The sequence below is a fragment of the Cavia porcellus genome, unplaced genomic scaffold (assembly GCF_034190915.1).
Source record: "Cavia porcellus strain 051 isolate PalLab524CR breed Dunkin Hartley unplaced genomic scaffold, mCavPor4.1 scaffold_21, whole genome shotgun sequence".
NCBI classification, from domain to species: Eukaryota; Metazoa; Chordata; class Mammalia; order Rodentia; family Caviidae; genus Cavia; species Cavia porcellus.
The window spans coordinates 64,427,949-64,447,696 of record NW_026947504.1 but is presented as its reverse complement, the minus strand read 5'-3'; the positions used below and the strand labels follow the sequence as shown (position 1 = coordinate 64,447,696).

The 19,748-nt window shown below is 36.7% G+C and overlaps 1 protein-coding gene across 10 annotated transcripts in view; it reads right to left on the bottom strand.

The window, feature by feature from the left end:
* Positions 1-19,748, bottom strand: part of Cdadc1 (cytidine and dCMP deaminase domain containing 1) — a 52,745-nt gene that overhangs the window by 19,956 nt on the left and 13,041 nt on the right. For all 10 annotated transcript variants that reach the window (XR_010041836.1, XR_010041835.1, XR_010041834.1 and 7 more), the window contains 5 exons: positions 14,356-14,925; positions 10,699-10,748; positions 7,007-7,176; positions 4,839-5,028; positions 632-692 (listed from right to left, as the gene is read on the bottom strand). Coding sequence is in view for 7 of the 10 variants with exons in the window: in XM_003477485.5 (XP_003477533.1) it covers positions 632-692; positions 4,839-5,028; positions 7,007-7,176; positions 10,699-10,748; positions 14,356-14,925 (1,041 nt within the window). In the remaining 3 variants the exon portion in view is untranslated. The remainder of the gene's footprint in view (positions 1-631; positions 693-4,838; positions 5,029-7,006; positions 7,177-10,698; positions 10,749-14,355; positions 14,926-19,748) is intronic.

The window sequence follows — 19,748 nt, the reverse complement described above, 5'->3', positions numbered from 1 at the left end:
GAATCTCCTGTTGCAGCTTCCCAGAGTCTTAGGATTACAGGAGTATGGCATCATGCCTGGCTAAGCTATTATTTTTAAATAGTATTATATGACACTCATGTCCAGAATTATGTGCTTAAGGAATTATAAGGTCTCCCAAAGATTACATTACATTCAAAAGTTACATTAATGGGCAAATAAAACTTTAAAAACTAGCTGGTAGCTGTGATTAATCTTATATTATTAAAATATCAATAACATTTGCCTTCTCTGATGAACCTAGACATATGTGGCTTTATTCTACAAGGGTATACATATATATTTTTTTTCAAATCTAAACACTTTTGTTTTTGCATAGCAGAATATTGCTATGCAATATGCTATTTCACAAAAACTTTTACTGATAAATTCAATTTGTACTTGATTACTTGGGTTAAACTGCAGATTCAACAGGATTAATTATTAGTCAGCACTTTTTCACAGTACCTTGCATATAGTACGTATACAAATAAGCACAAACCTAACCAGTGAAAGGAATATGCTCCATCTATTAACATAACAATTTCTATCATCTGATCTTGAACACTCACTGTGTATATACACATTTCTCAGCAACAAAGTTAAACTCAGTTTAAGACTCCTAAATACTTACTGTCTCTCCTTTCAGGCTCATTGTTTTCAAGAACATAAACATCAGATGGATTCAGTTGCCACTATAAGAGGATACAAATATTTTATTTAAATAAATTTCATGAATAACATTTTAGCACTTTGCCTTTAAATTTTAAAACATCTTTAAGTATTAAAAGAAAATAGAGTTGGCATATCTATATCAACGGTGCTCTAACAATAACATCCTGAATGATCCTAAATGGTATGGCTTCTGGGATCAAAACCAATACCTATCTTAGAGAGGAAAGGGACCTTAATGATTCTTTACATTCATTTCATGGCTAAGAAAATGGAAAATTTAAGAACCGCAGTGATCTATTTCAGGTTACACAGAAGGCAGTGCTGAAGTAGAACCTGGACTTGCCCATGCCCAGTACCATGGAATTCTTAAAACGTAGTCTAAATCTAGGTTCTATCAAATTTTATAATAGCTAAAGGCGGCCTTGGTGTTAGAGAATAAAAATATGAGCAATATTATCTTGCTACTTAATATAATTAAAGAAAACATATCATACAACTTTGTAATATTATTTAATATATCGTATGTCATACATTTCTCTTTTTTTAAGGCTAGTCAAGTGAAGCAGTGGGAGTGGAATGTCATACATTTCTTATGGTTACAGTATTCCAACTCGAACACTCAGAAAGAAGTGGGAGTTTGAAGATGCTGATATTACCAAGAAGACTGGAATGGGGTGAAGGGGTTGGTCCTCAGTGTCCCTAGTACAACTCTCCCTTCCGGTTTTACCTGGCATAAATCTTCATCAGAATCACTAATGACTGGACGAAAAGGCTCTGGTGACCACTGTCTCCAGAAAGACACAATTAACTACTAATAACTTGTGAGTCTCTCCCATAAACATCAATTATTTCATCAGAGTAACTAGTTAACATCTCAAGGTGGAATGCAATAAGACATTTTACCATGCATGAAAAGCCCTCAGACTTTTGGTCACTTTTAGAAATGGTATTAGCTAGGATTAATAACAGAAAAGGATTTACAAGGAGTGGGAAGTTATCTAAGACATTTTTTTATTAAAAAAAAAGAGATACTCTATGTTTTGAGACATGTTGCACCACTAAAATCTATTAATTTGGACAAAGAAAATAAAAGCAAATGATTTTGATTTTACATTTAAGAATATTCATCAAGAAATCAACCAATAACAAATGCTGGTGAGGTTGTGGGGAAAAAGGAACTCTTCTCCATTGTTGGTGGGAATGTAAACTGATACTATCACTATGGAAATTAGTATGGGGATTCCTTAAAAACTGAATTAGAGGTTCTATTCAACCGACTGTGCCCCTTCTAGGCATCTTCCCACGAGTCAAAAGTGTCATACAACAGTGATATATGTTTTCACATGTGTTATGGCTTGTGTCTAGATGTCCCCCCAAAGCCTCATGTGGTCATGGAGTTTTTTCAGAGGTGGCTGAATCTAGAATATGTGATTGACTCTTAGTGCAATGCTAGGATTAAAGTACTGGGATTAAGGGTGAGTGACTGCTGGATCAGTCCACTGATTGGATTGGCATCATCTTAATCCTGGTAGACTGGATACAATATAAGGGACAGAAAGAAGCTTGTCTCTTTCACTCTGTTGTTGTTTTTGCTGTATTCTGCTGCCATGAACTGCTGCCCCTCTGCCATGTGCCACAGTGTCTTGGAGCCAGCTGGTTATTGACTGTGAAACCTTTAAAAACTGTGACCTAAAGTAAACTTTTACTTTGAGTGTTAGGTATTTTGTCCCAGCAATAAAAGTAAGTAAGATGTGTTTATAACAGTATAATTTATTAGAGCTATATCTTGGAAATAGCCCACATAAATAGCCCACATACCCCTCAAAAGATAAATGAATAAAGAAAATGCGGTATATAAATATACATGTCTTAAATATGGATAAATGTGAGTCATTTACAGGTAAATGGATGCACCCTGAGGCCATAATGCTAAGTGAAATAAATCAGACACACAAGTTTACCTATTTCATTGTTTCTCAATGAAACCCGATGGCTATCTAAGGAGCAAAACAGTGGCTAGATCCTAGAATGTACGAAGCATTGTTCAGATGGGAAGGAAAATAAAGGGACGAAGGGAATAAAGAAAAAAGGGGTTTTAAAAAAAATAATGGGAGAGAAAAAGTGGAAACAAAGCTTTTGTAAATGAGCACAACTTCCCTATGATGAATGTGATCATTATGCAATGCAAATATGTACTAATGACAGTTTTAAAAAAAGAGATGGAGGGAGGGGAGAGAAAGGGAATGAAACAAATTGAGACATGCTATGTACACGTACCAACTCCCCAAGAGGAATGTAATAATTAAGTAATGTAAACATGTACTACTAAAAAATTAAAACTGAAAACAAATCATAGAAAGTCATTTTATAACTAGAAATTTAGAAACAATCTAGATATCCAATAATAGGTAAATGGTTAAGTAAGTTAACCATTTATGGGCTGGACTATTATATAGTTAGCATTTTTTTGTTACATAATTATTAAAAATAATTTTTGAGGAATTTTAAACAGAAATACAGTAACATGTTAACAGTGGTATCTGTGAGTTATGAGAATACACATTCTTTTTTGTTTTCCTATTCTATAATCATAATGTTCATAATGTTTATAATTTCAAAAAATACACCATAATACAGAAAAATCCATATATATTAAAATATTTTTGAGTAATTGGACATGGATATACACTGATAAAACCTAATCTTTAAAACAGTGTTCCCCTTGTCGGGGCTGGGGATTTAGCTCAGCGGCATCAGCTTCTGCCTTGCAAGCGTGTGGTCATGAGTTTGATCCCCGGTACTGATTAAAAAAACCCCAAAAAAACAGTGTTGTCATTTTTTGTATCTCAAGGACAGGACAGAACCACTTATCTCAATGTCTATAGTTACAAATAAAAAGAAAGGCAAAAACTTTTCAAATAATACTTTCAATTAATTTAATATTAAAAACTAACATCAAATTTACTGATATTCCTATGAGTTAGAACAAATACTAACTCAGATTAATTACTGATATTTATAAAACAAGGCATTTGGCTAATCATGTACTATGTATATTATTTCAAGCCAGATCAGATGATAGAAAGGATAAGGGACTGAAGAACTAATCTTCATCACAAGAACAGAGGAAAACAAGGTTGACTGTCAACAAGACTTAAAAGCTCCCAAGAGGATTAGTAGAGCACACTTCTGCTACAGTTGAGTGGGTCATGAAGCTTTCTAGTCCCTCCTTTTTTCTCTCAGGACTTTATCCCTGCTCTGCTTTGCTAGCCACCAAAAATTAAGCCATTTTGTTTTTCTGGACCCTTCCAACATGATGTTTCTGCCTTGAAGCCAGCTGGCTATATACTGAGTCTCCTAAAACCATGAGCCAAATTACATCTTCCCTTCTTTAAATTAAGGGATCTGGGGGTCTGGGGATTGTGTCTCGGTGATGGGGTAACACAGAAAATTGGTACCAGAGATGTGAATTATTGCTGTGACTGACTAGTCCCTGACAATGTGAAACTGGCTGCAGGAGTAATTTGGAAAGGTCTGAAGAAGACCTAGAGCACTATAAGCAGAGCCTTATGGTGACTCTGGTTGGAATTCTAAATTTGGAAGACTAGAATGCTGATAGGAGTGTAGAAAAGGCCTTACTCAGAAGGTTTCAGTTAGGAAAAAGGACTTCATCAGAAATTTGACTAGAGGACATTTATACAACTCTGGCATAAAGATGTATACATACTGTCATGTTCTAAGACTCTGAAGGTGAGTGACATTAGGCTGATTTTCCTCATAAGAAAAGTGTGTGTGTGTGTGTCCTGTATTTGGAGGATCTTAAACTATTTTGCCTCTATCTACCCTTTAAGCCAAAATGGAAAGTAAGGGAAAAAAAGTGGTGTCATTAACCGTTCTCCCCCCGCTTTTTTTTAATCAGATAGCACCAAAGGGCCCCTGGTTCAAGATATGCAAAGTTCATGCCCAGCTCTAGAGATCTAAAATTTATAAGGCAGAGATCCTTAGCTGAACATTTAGTTAGGTAAATGTTTGTGAGTACAAATAATTAAACGTAATAGTTCATTAAAAATTTTTTAAAAGGGTGGAAATCATTATTTTACAATATGTGGCAGGGTACTAAACAATATAACACAGAGTATGCTTAGAAAAATGTGTTATCTACTTACTGTAAACTTGCCAACACCTTCAAGTTCACCAAACCTCATGTAAGAGATGTCTGCTTTCTTTTTTCCAACGTCTACATCCCCTGCATAGATTTGTTTTATGCCTGCACCTTTAATTAAAGGCACACATTCATCACATGGGCACTTGGTCACAAAAATCATGCTTCTTTCTTCTGGCTTTATTTCCTGACATCTATAAAAATTTATAAAATATTACAAAGTTAGTTACTGAAAGGTTAAGTTATTTTTCAGAGTAATCTTTAAAAGTTAAATTTAAGCTCTTTGAAAAAACAAATTTACAACATATAAACAATAACCAGGCCTTATTCTTGTTAAATTAGTAAATTTCAAAGTATGTAAAAACCTGGCCATTATAACTAAAATTCATTCATTGATTTAGGCATTGGCAGTTATGGCAGTTATGTTCAGTATCAGCTTCCAAAGTAAATGCCAATGAAGAGACAGACAAGAGAGGGAGAAGAGGGGAGAAAAAAGGGGAGAGAGGGGAGAGGAGGAAAAGAGAAGAGAGGAGAGCAGAGAGGAGCGATAAGCCTGGCATGGTGTTGCATTCCTATAATCTCAGCTACCTGGGAGGCTGAGGCAGGAGAATCCCAAACTTAAGGACAGCATGTAAAATTTAGCAGGACTATGTTTCAAACTTTTAAAAATGCTCCAAAGGGCTGGGGATGTAGCTCTGTGGTAGAGTCTTGCTTATTGTGCTTGTTTAGCATGCTTGTTGGAGTCAATCACTAGTACAGGGGAAGAATGCTTTGTGAGTACACACTTCTCTATGATACTGGAAAAATTGGGGTTCAAACTTGGGAGTTACCATGTCTGATTAGTACAACAAATTATCATTGCAGCCAAAAGGCCTAGCCCTAATTGGTATGTATAAGATATTTAAAGATAATTAAACTAATAATATATTTTGATTTATACTTATACTTCCCTACTGTAGAATACTTTTATTTAACATGTGATGTACTCATAATTCTGTATAAAATGAAGCAGGATTACTTGCAATAAGGAAGATAAGGAAAACAGGAGATTTTTAGTGAAATTTGCATGCTGGCAGAAGTTTAGGACTAAGGAAAGCTTTCACTTGAGGATGCAGAGATTGTAACTCCAGGTTCTGCGATCTGTACCAGTTCTCTGCCTTTTATATCCATTGTTTTAATCGAGATCTCATTTCTGTCCATGTGGACTAGGGCATCAGAATTTTACATTATCTATCTTGTTCAAACAATACACCTGCCACCCTACGCAGTCTATGAGCATGATTTTGTCAGTACAATTCCATGTCCCCACTGCCAATCACAGGGAGTCTACATTGTAGAATCCTAGCCTAACCAGTAAGGTTTATTCACCATGTGTCCACATTCCAGCTAACTGGGATACACACGCTCCCAACATGTAATGTAGTTTCCTACTTCTAGACCATGGCTTATGTTAGAAGCATGAATGGTCTTCCCTTCAAGGAATGTGTGCAGTTGCCACGATGCTAGCAATCCTTAAAAGTTCAGCTCAATGCCAGTTTTTCATTCAGCTTTCCCTTGCATCGCCCCCTCTTGGCCGCAGCACCTCTGCAGGTTCTCAGCCCGTGGTGCTTGCCCCTCCCTTAGAATCCACAGGTTAGGCAGACGCAGTCTGTATCCTTATTGTATCAGAAGGGCTCCAAGATAGGAGCTGTTTTTTAACCCCTAGCATCACCCTTTGAAGGTACATCCTGAGAAATCTTAGTACTAGTGACTTAAATTAACATAATAAGGTAATGCCAGTTATAACCTTCAAAAAAAGCTCTTTTAAAGGAACTTGATTCATAACAAAGTCTGATATTCATAAATATGTGTTCTAGATTTAGAAAAAGAAGGCAATATTAATCTCCACATGCATGAAAGAGTGACCAAGATACTAAGGAAAACCTTTCGGTAGTTTCATATTGGAGAAGGAGGGAAGAAAAATAAAAAGATTTTCTCAGTGTGTTCAAAAGGCCTGGAGAATCTATGACAATGACCTCCCTCACATCCCATGCAAGACCAAATTTTCCCAAAATTATATTTCTGAAAACTATTTCTTAGAGTTAGAAAAAAGAAAGTAAGTTACAACCAGAGGAAAATTAATTTAAACTAACCTTTGCTACATTTTAAAGAAAATATATGTAAAAACCATACCTAAATGTCAAGGCATTCTGTTCTGCATGTACAATGTATCTGAACTTCCTTATTTCTCTGTCTTTCTGCTTGTCATCCATGTGAGGGAAGTCAGCATACTCAGATCCCACAGGAAAGGCATTGTAACCACATCCTATGAAGTACATAGCACCCGTTCCATCACAACTTCTCTACAAAAGTGAGCAGACCAACTACAGTTAGTGCCAACATCCTGAAAAGTCACTTTGAAATGTTTAGGGGAAAGGGTGGTGCTAGGAGTGAACATGGACTTGCATATGCTAGGTAAGGATTCTTACAAATTACAGACCTAGCCTCTCCCAACTTTTATTTTTTTAAATCTTGAAACAAGATCTCACTAAATTATTTCTTCTCAGATTTAGGAATATCTCAAATTTATGATCCTCCTGCCTCAGCCTACCAAGTAGCTGGGATTACAGGTGTGTGCCTCCCTGCCTGGGTGTAATATATTTTTAAAGCTTGCTGTCATACTTTGCATAATGAATATTCATTCCATTCTTATGACAAACCAAGCCATCAAAGAATACATGAGATCCTCCCCCTGGCTTTGTGTTATGGTTTATATCTAGCTTGCCCCTCAAAGTCTCATGCAATCATGGGAGGTACACTTTTTAGAGGCGGCTGAATCTAGAGTTTGTGACTGATTCACAGTCCAGTGCCGGGACTAAGGATGTGTACACCCGTTCTCAGGTGGGCAGCCTGCACAGGATATAAAGGACAGACAGAGCTCGCCCCTCTCCCTTGTTGCTTTCACTGCCTTCTGCTGCCATGAACTATTTCTCCTCTGCAAAATCCCTCTGCCAAGTCACCTGCCTTGGACCCAACTGGATATGGACTGAAACCTCTAGAAACTGTCAGTTAAATAAACTTTCCCTCCCTTAACTTTGAGCATTGAGTATTTTGACTCAGCAATGAAAAAAGAAGCTTACCAGAGTTTCTTTCTTTCTTTTTTTTTTGTACCAGGGATTGAACTTATGATCTTGTGCTTGCCAGGCAGGCACCACTGAGCTAAATCCCCGGCTCCTGGAGTTTATTATAATAACTTATAATAATAATAATCTATAATTTCCAGGCTGCCTTTAATTTTAGCAGTTAAACAAATTTTATCTTGTTTAACTCACAAATTGGCTTACTTAATTTCTCTTCAAATAGGTTAAAAATCCTAGGAAATAGAAACCACATTTTATACTTCCTTTCTGTCCCTTTAAGTCACATGCTAGATTGATATACACAGCATATACTTAGTGACTGTCAATTTCTTATATTCACTGGTTAATGAAAATATTTTGAACAATTTCTGTTGCTGGGCTAAAAACATGCAATTGTGATTCAGGCAGAAAATAAAAACACTTTCCCTTACTCTTTAATATTTACTGAGCCATATATTTATATGCATAAAACTTTTTACTTCAGTGGCTATTTTTCTTGATTAATGACATATTATTAATATAAATGCTTTTATCAGTTTTTAGGATGTCATTTTATAAAAGATAAGGTATTTATAACACTTTGATATTATCAACAGACTCATTACTATAAAAACTGGGTAACTATGTAATTTGCTAATAAAAATTGCAAATATTATTCCATTAATAAACTTTTCTTTGCCAAATGTCAAACATCATGTTAAGTTCATATGCATTATTTCATTTACTCAATCCTTAAAACAATCTAAAGAGTAGCACTATCAATATTCCCATTTTATAGATAAGGAAACTGAGAGGAAGAGAGACTAATTTGTTCAAGATTACAGAGCTAGTAAGTAACACAGCAAGGGTTCCAGCCCTGGTTGCTTTCTTCCAAGACCATATGTCTTCCTGCTTTACCATTCAGTCTTCCTACATTATTTTCATGTTTTATTTTGTTTTGTAGTTCAATCTGGTTTTGAACTCACTGTGTAGCCCAGGCTGCCTCAAACTTATGCTGATCCTTCTGCCTCGGCTTCCCAAGTTCTGGGGTCACAGGCGTGCACCACTACACTCACCTGGTGTAGAATTCTCCACAAAGCTGAGAGCCAGATCCTAAACCAAAAGGCTGCTAAGTATTCACATAAGCACAAATAAGAGTTCCCACCAGAGGCCAGACCTGTGTGAAACACAGCTGCAGACCAGAATCCCTGCCTCCATGACCCTGTTATCAGGAGCAGTTAAAAGTCTGGAGAGCAGACACAACTTTAATTGTGATGAGTGCCACGAATGACTGGTACGAATTGCTGCCAGAAGAACTGATTCTAACAGGAGTTAACAGTCGAGGGACAGGTAAGTAGAGTCAAGAGGTGTCCTGAAGATGGCAGGCACAGCACTAGAGGTGCAGTGTCAGAGGGCGAGATGGTGACCACAGAAGGAGCAGGTGAGCAGAAAAGATCCCTGATTATTAGGCAGGTTAAATTTGAAGAACTTACAAAACACTAAAACAAACAGTCAAGTTACTTGCTCTATAGTTCACTGAGACAAAGTTTAGGTTCACATCTCAGTCAGCATTATATCACCTCAGCTATTTTTTTCAGTATGGCTCCTAGAAATCTCTAGTCATATGTGTGCCTCACCTTTAATTTCTACTGGTTTTACGGTGCTGTGTGCTGTCTGTAGGACAAAGCACCTGCTCTTCACATGGCTAAATGTCCTCCATGGTCACTCTACTTGACATAGGACTCTGGACCTCCACATGCCACAACACTACAATTTCCCATATTCTCTCTTTCTCACTTTCTACATTTGAATGTTAGCCTCCAGTTTTTCTAGGTTGCTTTGATGAACTCTACTCATTCTTCAAGATTAATAGCCTACTACCACTTCCAAGAATATGTCACTCATTTCTCCAAGGACAGTAGGGGTCCTCTTCCACCTCCTCACAGTATCAATTATAATTTCACTTATAGATGAGTCTCTTTCTTACTTCTGTATCAAAAGATATGAGGTCATGAAAGGCAGAACGTGCGATCTTTAAATTTCTAACATCCATTGTGGCACAGTGCCTAACCTGTAGGTGTCTAACAAATGTTTGCTAAATGGATGAACCTACATAAAAAAATCTGTTTAGAGAATAAGTAAATGTCTATAGAATTTATAATGCACCACTAAAAAACATTAATCTCAATGTTAGCCAGACATGGTGGCACACCCCTGTAACCCCAGCACTCAAGAGGCTGAGGCAGGAGGATAGTTGTGAGTTTGAGATCAGCCTGGGCTACAAGGTGAGCTCAAGGCCAGCCTAAACTGCATAGCAAGACTCTATCTCAAAAAAGACCGCCCCCCACTTTTCCCCAAAAATGCAATCTATGGCTTGGCTTGGTGGCATAGTTTCTCGGAGGTTCACGTGGGAGGATTACCTGCTCCCTCACCAGAGGTCACCATCTCACTCCCAACACTACAGGGCACAGCAGTCAGCCAGTGCTCTGGATGCCATCTTCAGAACCTCTCGACTATCGTATCCCAGTCTGGGCAAGACAGCGAGATCTCATCTCAGAAAACAAAAAAAAAGTACTGAAGAGTGAACTATGTTTAATTAAACAAAATCCAGGTTAAACAGTTAAAGAATTCTTTTCTTTTCTTTTTTTTTTTTGTCTTTTTCCTTTTTATCGGTACGGGGACCGAACTCACAACTGCCTGCTTGCAAGGCAGGCGCTTATGCCGCTGAGCTAAATCCCCAGCCCCAAGAATTATTTTCATACTTACAGATTTCCCTTCTGCCCAAATGACTGCTCCAACTCCTGTTTTATGATCCTCTGCAAAATAAGATACTGAACTCAGTAAAATCAATGGTCTGTTAGTTTCAGAAGTATTTTTTTTCCAAAAACCCAGAAAACATACTTATTGGAACATGTAGCAGCAATTCTTGATAACTTCATTCATTAAATGAATGTGTTAAAAACTTCTAAGTATGGACTATAGGTGCTAGAAACTAGGAAAGTAGTCAGGATCACTGCAATCACTCAGAACGGACCTGTGAAGACCACTAACATGGCTGGGGCTACAGTTAGATCAGTTCAAAGCAGTAACCAGAACTGAGTACAATCTCACTGAGTTTTCACTAGTATGTCAGTTGCTAAATTACTATATGGGATATTTTTTGTTTTTGTTTGCTTGTTTTTTGAGACAGGGTTTCACTATGTAGTTCTTAAACTTGCAGCAATCCTCCTGCCTCAGCCTCCCAAGTACTAGGATTACAAGTGTGTGCTACCATGCCTGGCTATCTAAATGACTATTGATACAATTGAGTTGATACAATTGAATTTTAAATGAAATTTCTGAACTAATGGATTTAGTGCAATAATTATTCACAACAATCAAATTTGTCTATCTTTTTTACACTCTAATCATAGAAATACATTTTATGGAAGTGTTCTTGCTAATAAGTAAGTTCTAACTTGTAATACAGACAAAGTGTTACCAACTTTCGTATCTATTGCTGAAAGGTACATGAAGGATATTCTGACTTAAACAAAATGCTGTGCTTCCCATAACCTTCCTGTTTACTGTGAGGGGAAAAAGATGCCACATCAGTCTCATACACACTCACTTCTAAGTCAGGTGGCACAAGTTCTAGATATAAGATTACAGCTCTCCAACAAGAAGTAAAACCACACTTCTTAAAACAATTATTATCAAACAAATTTTTTAAAATTAAGTAAATAAATTGTACATATTAAAGATCTACTTTTCCTACTCTTTACATAAAGAAAGAGTTGTCTGTGAACTTAACCTAAGCATTTTCATATTGGCAAGGATTAAGTGAAATTGTCCTTTACCTCTATAGTTTTCTAAAAGCCATTCCTTCAAAGGCTAACATATATAAATACCAAATTTCCAGTAAAAGTTTAAAGATAGTTTGTGCTACTACTGTATTAAAATCTAGGATTAGAAACCTATCAGTAAGTTAATGTTTAAAAAGTTCTGCTGGGCACAGTGGTGCATGCCTGTTGTCCCAGCACTTGGGAGGCTGAGCCAGGAGGATCGCCATGAGTTTAAGACCTGACTAGGCTACAAAGTGAGTTAAGACCAGTTTGAACTGTACAGTGAGACCCTGTGCCAAAAAGACAAATGAACAAAAAGGTTCTGATAATACAAGGAAATTTTCCATCTCCAGTTCAAGCCTCCAGGTCAGGCTTTAGATATTTATACTACAAAGTATTTGTATAAAAATTTTACCTAAGGCTAAAGCAGTTAACATTTTCATTTTTAGTTAAAACACAGAGAAATTGACTGATTAAGAACTAGCCCCCACACCCCACTTCTTTTGTTTTTCCTCCTCCTGTTCCTTTGACATTAAGAATTCCATAATGAGGATTTTTACTCACTGAGTGTCCCAGGTGTACCAAATATTGTGAGAAGCTGAGAGTCTGGTAGAGAGGGAAATATCAGTCCCCACCCTCATGTAACTTACGGCTGAGTTGGGCAGGAAGACAGTGACAGGAAACACTGTTATGTGCTGTGCTCTTAAGTTGAAACTGATACTAAGGGGCAGAATATACAAGACAACTGCCTTCTGTAGTGTGGAGGGAAAAGAGATTTTGGTGTAACAAAGTTTTGTTCCTTCCTAGACCTTTATAATTTAACAAGCAGGAAAAAGAATACAAATCAACGGCTTTATGCTCAATTTCTAAGGCAGGTGGCAAAAATTACAAGCATTAGATTGCATTTGCCTAGAAAGCCAAAATCTTAGTATAAAGCTGTACTCAGTATGTGTGTAATTCAGAAAGGAAAAAATGAAAACCTAAAATATAAATTGTCCATACTGAGTCCACTTTTCCTATGTCAATCCTAAGTATTTTTTGTATTATGATTTTCAGTCTCAGGAGTCACTTTTTCTGACTTTCTGGGGCAGGCTAAACCTTGCTAGGATGTGATTTTTGCAACAGCAGGGATCTCAACTGCTTGGCAAAGGATAGTTACATCAAGAGACAATATTCTTTACTGCTTGTCCCTTCAAATAAGGAAAACTTTTTATCTACATAAAATGGAGTCAATTTCACCCTTGCCCCAACTCTGGTGATGTTATTTCTCAAAAATCTTACAACTGAAATTCTTACAAAAATTGCTCCCCTTAATCTGGTTGGTTATTCATTGGATTTTCTCTGTACAACTTTGAAAGAAAAGTCACTTTCCTTATGGTCAATTCTGATTGCAGCCAATTCCTGGGGTCTCTGGTCACTGAAAGTCAGAGCCATGGTTCTGGCACACAGGCAGAGCTATTTTAGCTCCATTCTGTGTTCACTTCCATGTTTGCTCAGTCATTTGCACCTCAAAACTGCTGGATGCTGGTTAAAAAGCCAAACTCCTAGTTCCCAGGGGGATCTGTAATTCAACCTGAGAAAGGTTCAGGAATCTGCATTTCTCAGAGAAGAGCTCCCTACCAAATCCTGGTCACACTGAAAACCTGGGAGTTACACTTTCCAACAGTTAACATTGGCTACTTCAGCCTACTTTCATCACCAACTGTGTGGTCCAGGAGAAAGGTACATTTTAATTTTGGAAAGTGCTTCCTCTAGGTCTATGCTACAGTTAAATACTCTGGGCGGGGAACTGAGAATCTTTTTATTAAAGTTGCCATGTTACGTCTTATATGCTGTCAGTTGAGATCTTCCATTCTACTGACTTTACTTTGAGGCTGTTTGTTCTGTCTGTCTGTCTATCTGTTTAGAATACATTAGAGACCAGTGGCATCTTTCATGGAAATTTTCTCATTTTCCTTCTCTTTCCTTTTGGAATAGCAGTCTTACTCTGCTGCTTTCCTACTGAGTCTTAGAAGATGTTATCATTCTACTTTGAAAGAAATTAGAAATACAGATGCAATATTTTTATACAATAGAGTAGTCTTAATATTCTCCTTTCCCACATATGCAACTTAATACAATAAAAAAAATACTTGATTTCTCAACTTACTGATTGAGACATAACGGCAATTGGAAGAATCTATAATATTCTACATGTATTTACTTTGATATTCTTTAGTTATTTTATATTAATTTTATTATAACTTCCAAGTTTTCATTGAAGACATACAAAATATTAAAGAGTTAATAAAAAAGAAATGACTTTAGTTTTCACTTTTGTTTTGTTCCATCTTTAGTAGAAGGCTCAGTGAGCAGTGAAGTCCATAAATGCAAGAAGCAGCAGGGTTTCAGAAAATCTGGCCTTAAATTATAAATGTGATGCTGAATGTAAGGCCACTGGGAAATCCAAAACTGTTCCAACAATGTCTCTTATACAAGGTCTTATAATTTCTACATGCTGTATGTGAACTACTACAGACAAACACCACTTTACTTCTGTGACAAATACAACCCAACCAACCAAATAAGTCTCGATTTATGAACTAAGCATTTAACTCACCAGTTCGATATGCCAATAATCTGGCCTGAACCATGCAGTGCCTTGCAATTTCTTGTGGCAAACTTTGATTGTGAATTTCATTAATCTGTTCGGGATTGTTACAGTAGAATCCAAAATGTTTAAAGTTGGGCACACTGGAGGCTACTGTGGCCAAAAGTAGAATTAGGTCTTTCATGTTTTCCCTTAAATTGCTAAAGTACGGATTTTCACACAGGTTCTCCAGACCGATAGTCATCAGTATTTGCTTATGCATTTCTTCATTTGAAACCAAAAATATCATTTCATATTCTTTTATTCTTTCTTGTTTACATTCAGAATAAAAGTCAGTGTTAGCATCTGGTACTGTTTTTGTAATTTTTTGAATAAAGTCACATTTGTAAGAAGTCTCCTCTACGAATTGCACCATATAGTACACCAAAGGCTGGAGTAAGACACACACATGGGCCCGGCTATTTGACTTCAATCTTTCCACTGCTTTGGCATCTAACTTTGCATCTTCAGAACTAGAAGCCTCAGCAAGCAAGCTTATTTCTGGATCAGCAGGCCAATATGAAATTCGGTTAACTCCAGCTGAAATAAAACATAAAGGTAATTAGCTGATACATGATGAATTTAGTTTTCTTGATAAACTCACCCCATTGGTGCAGTAAAGGGCCTTATGTAATAAACTACCACCAAGTGACTTATTATACAATTTGATGGTTGATCTGTAACTACGAATAGGCCAAACCCAAACCATTACCAGTTTAGTCATAAATGGATTGCTTTCTATTTTGGTGGTTCTGGGGATTGAACTCAGGGCCTCAAGGAGGTCCAGCAAGTGATCTTTCAGAGGTATATCCCAAGCCTGGTATATAAGTCAAATGAATATTTCATTCCATCTGAAATTAAGAGAAATTCAGTGTCCGTAAATAAAGTTTTACTAGAATAAGACATACCCATTCAATTAGCCCCCCCCCCAAGACCAGGTCTTACTACATAGCACAGGCTTGCCTTGAATTCATTATGTAGCTCAGGCTGACCTTGAACTTGCAGTGATCCTCCTGCCTCAACCTTCCAACTCCTGGGATTATACGTGTGCACCACTACACCTGGCTAATTAGTCTTTAGCTACTTTTGCATGGCACATATGAATGGGTCCCGTAACCACTGTATGGTCTGCAAAACCTACGATGTTTAGTATCTGCCCTTTTCAAGAAAGTTAATCATCCTCTGGTAGTTAATGGAAAGGCATTTGTGGAGTCACTGATTTTCCTATATGTAGTCTCAAAGCCTAGCATTAAAACTATATACCAGGGGCTGGGGATTTAGCTCAGCGGCATAAGTGCCTGCCTTGCAAGCAGGCAGTCGTGAGATCGATCCCTAGTACTGATAAAAAGGAAAAAAGACCAAAAAAAACAAAAATAAAAAAAACAAAAAAACCACCGAAAACTATATACCAGTGCCTTTCACAGCACCATGACTACCGTTCAAATATTGGTCAACAATTGATACTGTGTAGAGCTTTAAAGTAATAATTCATCTCTGCATTAAAAATGTTCCTGTTTGTGACTCAGAAATTTTTTTTTTTTGTACCAGGGATCAAACTCACAACCTCATTCTTACCAGGCAGGCACTTAAGCCACTAAGCTAAATTCCCAGCCATCAGAATTTTTTAAACTTTTTTTTTCTTTTTTTAATCGGTATCAGGGATTGAACTCACCTCGTGCTTGCAAGGCAGGCACTTATGTCACTGAGCTAAATCCCCAGCCCCCCAGAATTTTTTAAGAAAGCCATTCTAATAACTATTCTAAAGATAGAGGCAAAAATGATATATATGTGTGTATATATATATTTTTTCAACATTGAGGGTTTTGGTCTTTTGGAACTGGGAATCTAGCACCTTCCCATTGAGCTACATGATCCAAAACTTTAAAAAAAAATTTTTAAATTTTGTGACAGGGTCACAAAATTAAGTCACTAACTTGTTCAGGTTAGGCTTAGATTTGCAATTCTCCTACGTCAGACTTCCAGAGTGGACTATTGGGGTACATCGTTGTGACTAGTTTGTATTCTTTAAAATACTTTTTAAAAATAGCTAGATTACCAACACAGGGGAATTATTAAATAAATTACTGTACTTCTCATACTTATCAAAACTGTCTACAAGGCATTATAGAAGGGGAAAATTGTTCTGAGAGGCTGGAATCATGGTGACAGGGCAACATTATTGTTTTATTTTTGGTAGTAGTAGGGATTGAGCCCAGAGACTTTGTGCTGAGTTACATCCCCAGCTCTTTTTTGCTTGTTTTTTAAAATTCTGAAACGGGGTCTCACTAAGTTGCCCATCCTGGACTCAAATTTTCTGCCTTAGCCTCCCAAAGCGCTAAGATTACAGGTGTATGCCATCATGGCCAACTAAATACTATTTTTAAAAAGCCTACAACATTGAAGACAAAAACAAACTAAAGAAACATTCTTCAATAAATGTGACAAAGGAAAAGTTGATAATTTTAATATACAGAAAAGATTTTAATTCATTGAAATACAGAGGAATTGAATAGTAATGCTTTAAGAGAGATCGAAAGATATGAACAGACAATTCAAAAGAGAAATAAGTGAAAACCAAACATATGAAAAATATTTTAATTGGTATTTGAGGTTCAACAATAAAAATGCCTTATACATAAACACTCAGGTGTTTCTCAAATGATGTTTACAACAGAGACCTTTGTGTTAGCAACTCATGTAATTTAGCTTAGACTTTCATTATACCCTAAAATGAACAAACAGACAATGCCCAGTGTTCCACCCTTGTAATACATGAACTAAAATTTCTAAGTTAAACAAATACATACTTCTCTCTACCCCCTGCTAGTCCTGACTCACTGTGGTTTGGGTTGCAGAGCAGCTCTGAAGGCCTCGAAGCTCAGGTCAGGTGCTTCTCCTGGCTGTATCTCACCTTCCCTCTGTTATGAGTTCTCTTATTTCCTAACTAGCAGTGACAGTGAATCTTTTACCTAAGCATCTTAGTTGTTCCCAGTAATCTTGATCCAAGAAAAGAGAAGGCAAATGCTACAGAAGTTCCAAGATATTTTGATCTTAGGATTCCTTTATACTCTTAAATTATTTTTCCTAAAGATACTGTTTTGTTTTTGCTTTTGCAGTGCTGGGGATGGAACTCAGGACATGTGAGGCAAGAGCTCTAGCTCTTAGCTACCTCCAAGCCCTAAACTAAAAATTACTGAACGCACCAAACAGCTTTCATGTATTATATCTACTGATTTTACTGTAGTAGAAAATTAAAACAAAATTTTAAAGTATTTATTTATTTGAAATAGCAATAAAGAACCAATTACATATTAACAGAGCTTTATGAAAAGAAATTATTTCCAAAATAATGAAAGAAGAATGGCTTTTACATTTTTATAGGTATCTTTAACATTTGGCCTAATAGAAAACAACTAATTTCTCAAATTTGCTTCAGCTTTCAATTTATTGCAATAGTATGTTTTCACTGACATATATGAAAAGTATTCTGGCTTATACAGGTGTGTAGCTGAAAAGTATACACAGACATTAGTGAATACTCTTTCAGGCTGTGTAAGTATTTGACAAGGGATTCTCACAGGTTACAATGTGAATTCTGAAACAATATCAACAAACTTTTTATATTATCGTGCTTAAGTCCCCTGGTATATCTGACACTTAAATGACTCTTTTACTCATGTATAATTTGCAGTATCACATATTTGTCACTTGGAAAATAAAGATGTATTAATTTTACAACATTAAAAAAAAACCAGTTCATTAGTCTTACCACCAATCTCATCAACAGACTATTGGGAAGCTGTTTACGCTTTTCAAATATTCTAATTTTTACTCTGAATTTTATCTCTAATAAACACTGCCAATTATTTTCTTGAAGTGACAGGCCCCTTTTATTTTTGAGGCAGTGTCTCAAATATCTAAATCTAACTTACTATAGTTTATTTCATGGTGTTCCCTGAAAAACATGGATCAGTGCAGTCTGCAACATAATTACTTAAACGGTTTCCTTAGGACAACAACCCTTCATATTTAGGTTTGTAATAAAAGTGCTTTATGACCAACTCCTCCTTTTCCACAAAGAATCTTACGACAGACATGAAGCTGGGCATGGCGGCGTATCCCTGTAATCCCAGTAATTGGGACACTGAAACAGGACTACTTTAAAGGCCAGCCTAGATTACAGAGAAAGTTCAGGCCAGGCTTAATTTCATTGTGAGACCCTGTCTCAAAATAAAAACCAAAACAAAATAAAGCAAAAGATATGTACTGATGACTTAGGATTTACTATTTCATCAAGGACATTTTTATGTGGAACTGTCTCACTTTTCACACGCAGCATGCGCAGAGCACAGTGACTAGTGGTTTGGTGCTTTGCTCCATGTCGCAGCCCTGGTGGTTTAATCACCACTATCTTGTTACCATTCTGTGACTGGGGCATACAGCTCAGTGGTACACTGCCTGCCTGGCAAGCACTGGTTGCAAGTTCAGTTTCTGGTTTAGAAAAAAAGAATTCCTAGGATCTGGTGAACCATTACTGTGACTGCAGGACTATTTTGAAAACAGTGTTTACCATCAGGAGTGCATACTTTGAGAACCACTGTGCTAGGAAATATTTTCTTTGGTTTAACTGAGGTTAAAGTGATTGTAAATCAAGTAATTCAGCTACAGAATGGGGTCATGCCCTCCTCCCAACATCATTAATATGTAAACCTAAAACAGGGAAATTTTATTTATATACAGGGTTAACACTAACATAAATGCATTTCCACTTTAGGTCCTTCCTGATTTCCCAAACTTCATTTCCTCATGTGCTGAGTTGAAATGCCTTTCAGATATCAAGCAGCAGGGTGACCTGAACTCCCTACTTTAACTCTTAGCTGTGAGATGTTTAGGACACTTTCAGAAGGGCAACTGAGGGTAAAACACATCTTTTATTTATTATTCTTATTTGACTAGAAAGATCAACAATTATTTTGTTCCTTTCACATTCTTTTCTTTCCATAGCAATACTGCCATTTGAAACCTATTTTATACCCTGACTAATACAATAGCCTACTAATCAAGCTCTTGGTTTCAAAGTTCTCCAGGGCCAGTTCAGTAACAACAAAAAACTCATCTTACATCCTGCACAAAAGTCTCCAGCGACTCTACATTACCTATAATAGGACTTGTAAATTCGTTGAACACAAGCATGACTGCCCAATCCACCTGGTTAATTGGTAACAGGAAAAAAAATGGTGCCACTACTATGATACCTATTTTATTTATGAGGAACTACAGAATCAAGTCACTGTCATAGATATCTATCTGCTTGAAATGCTTGTTACATACAGGACAGGAAACTTCTAGAGTATAGCTCTCCT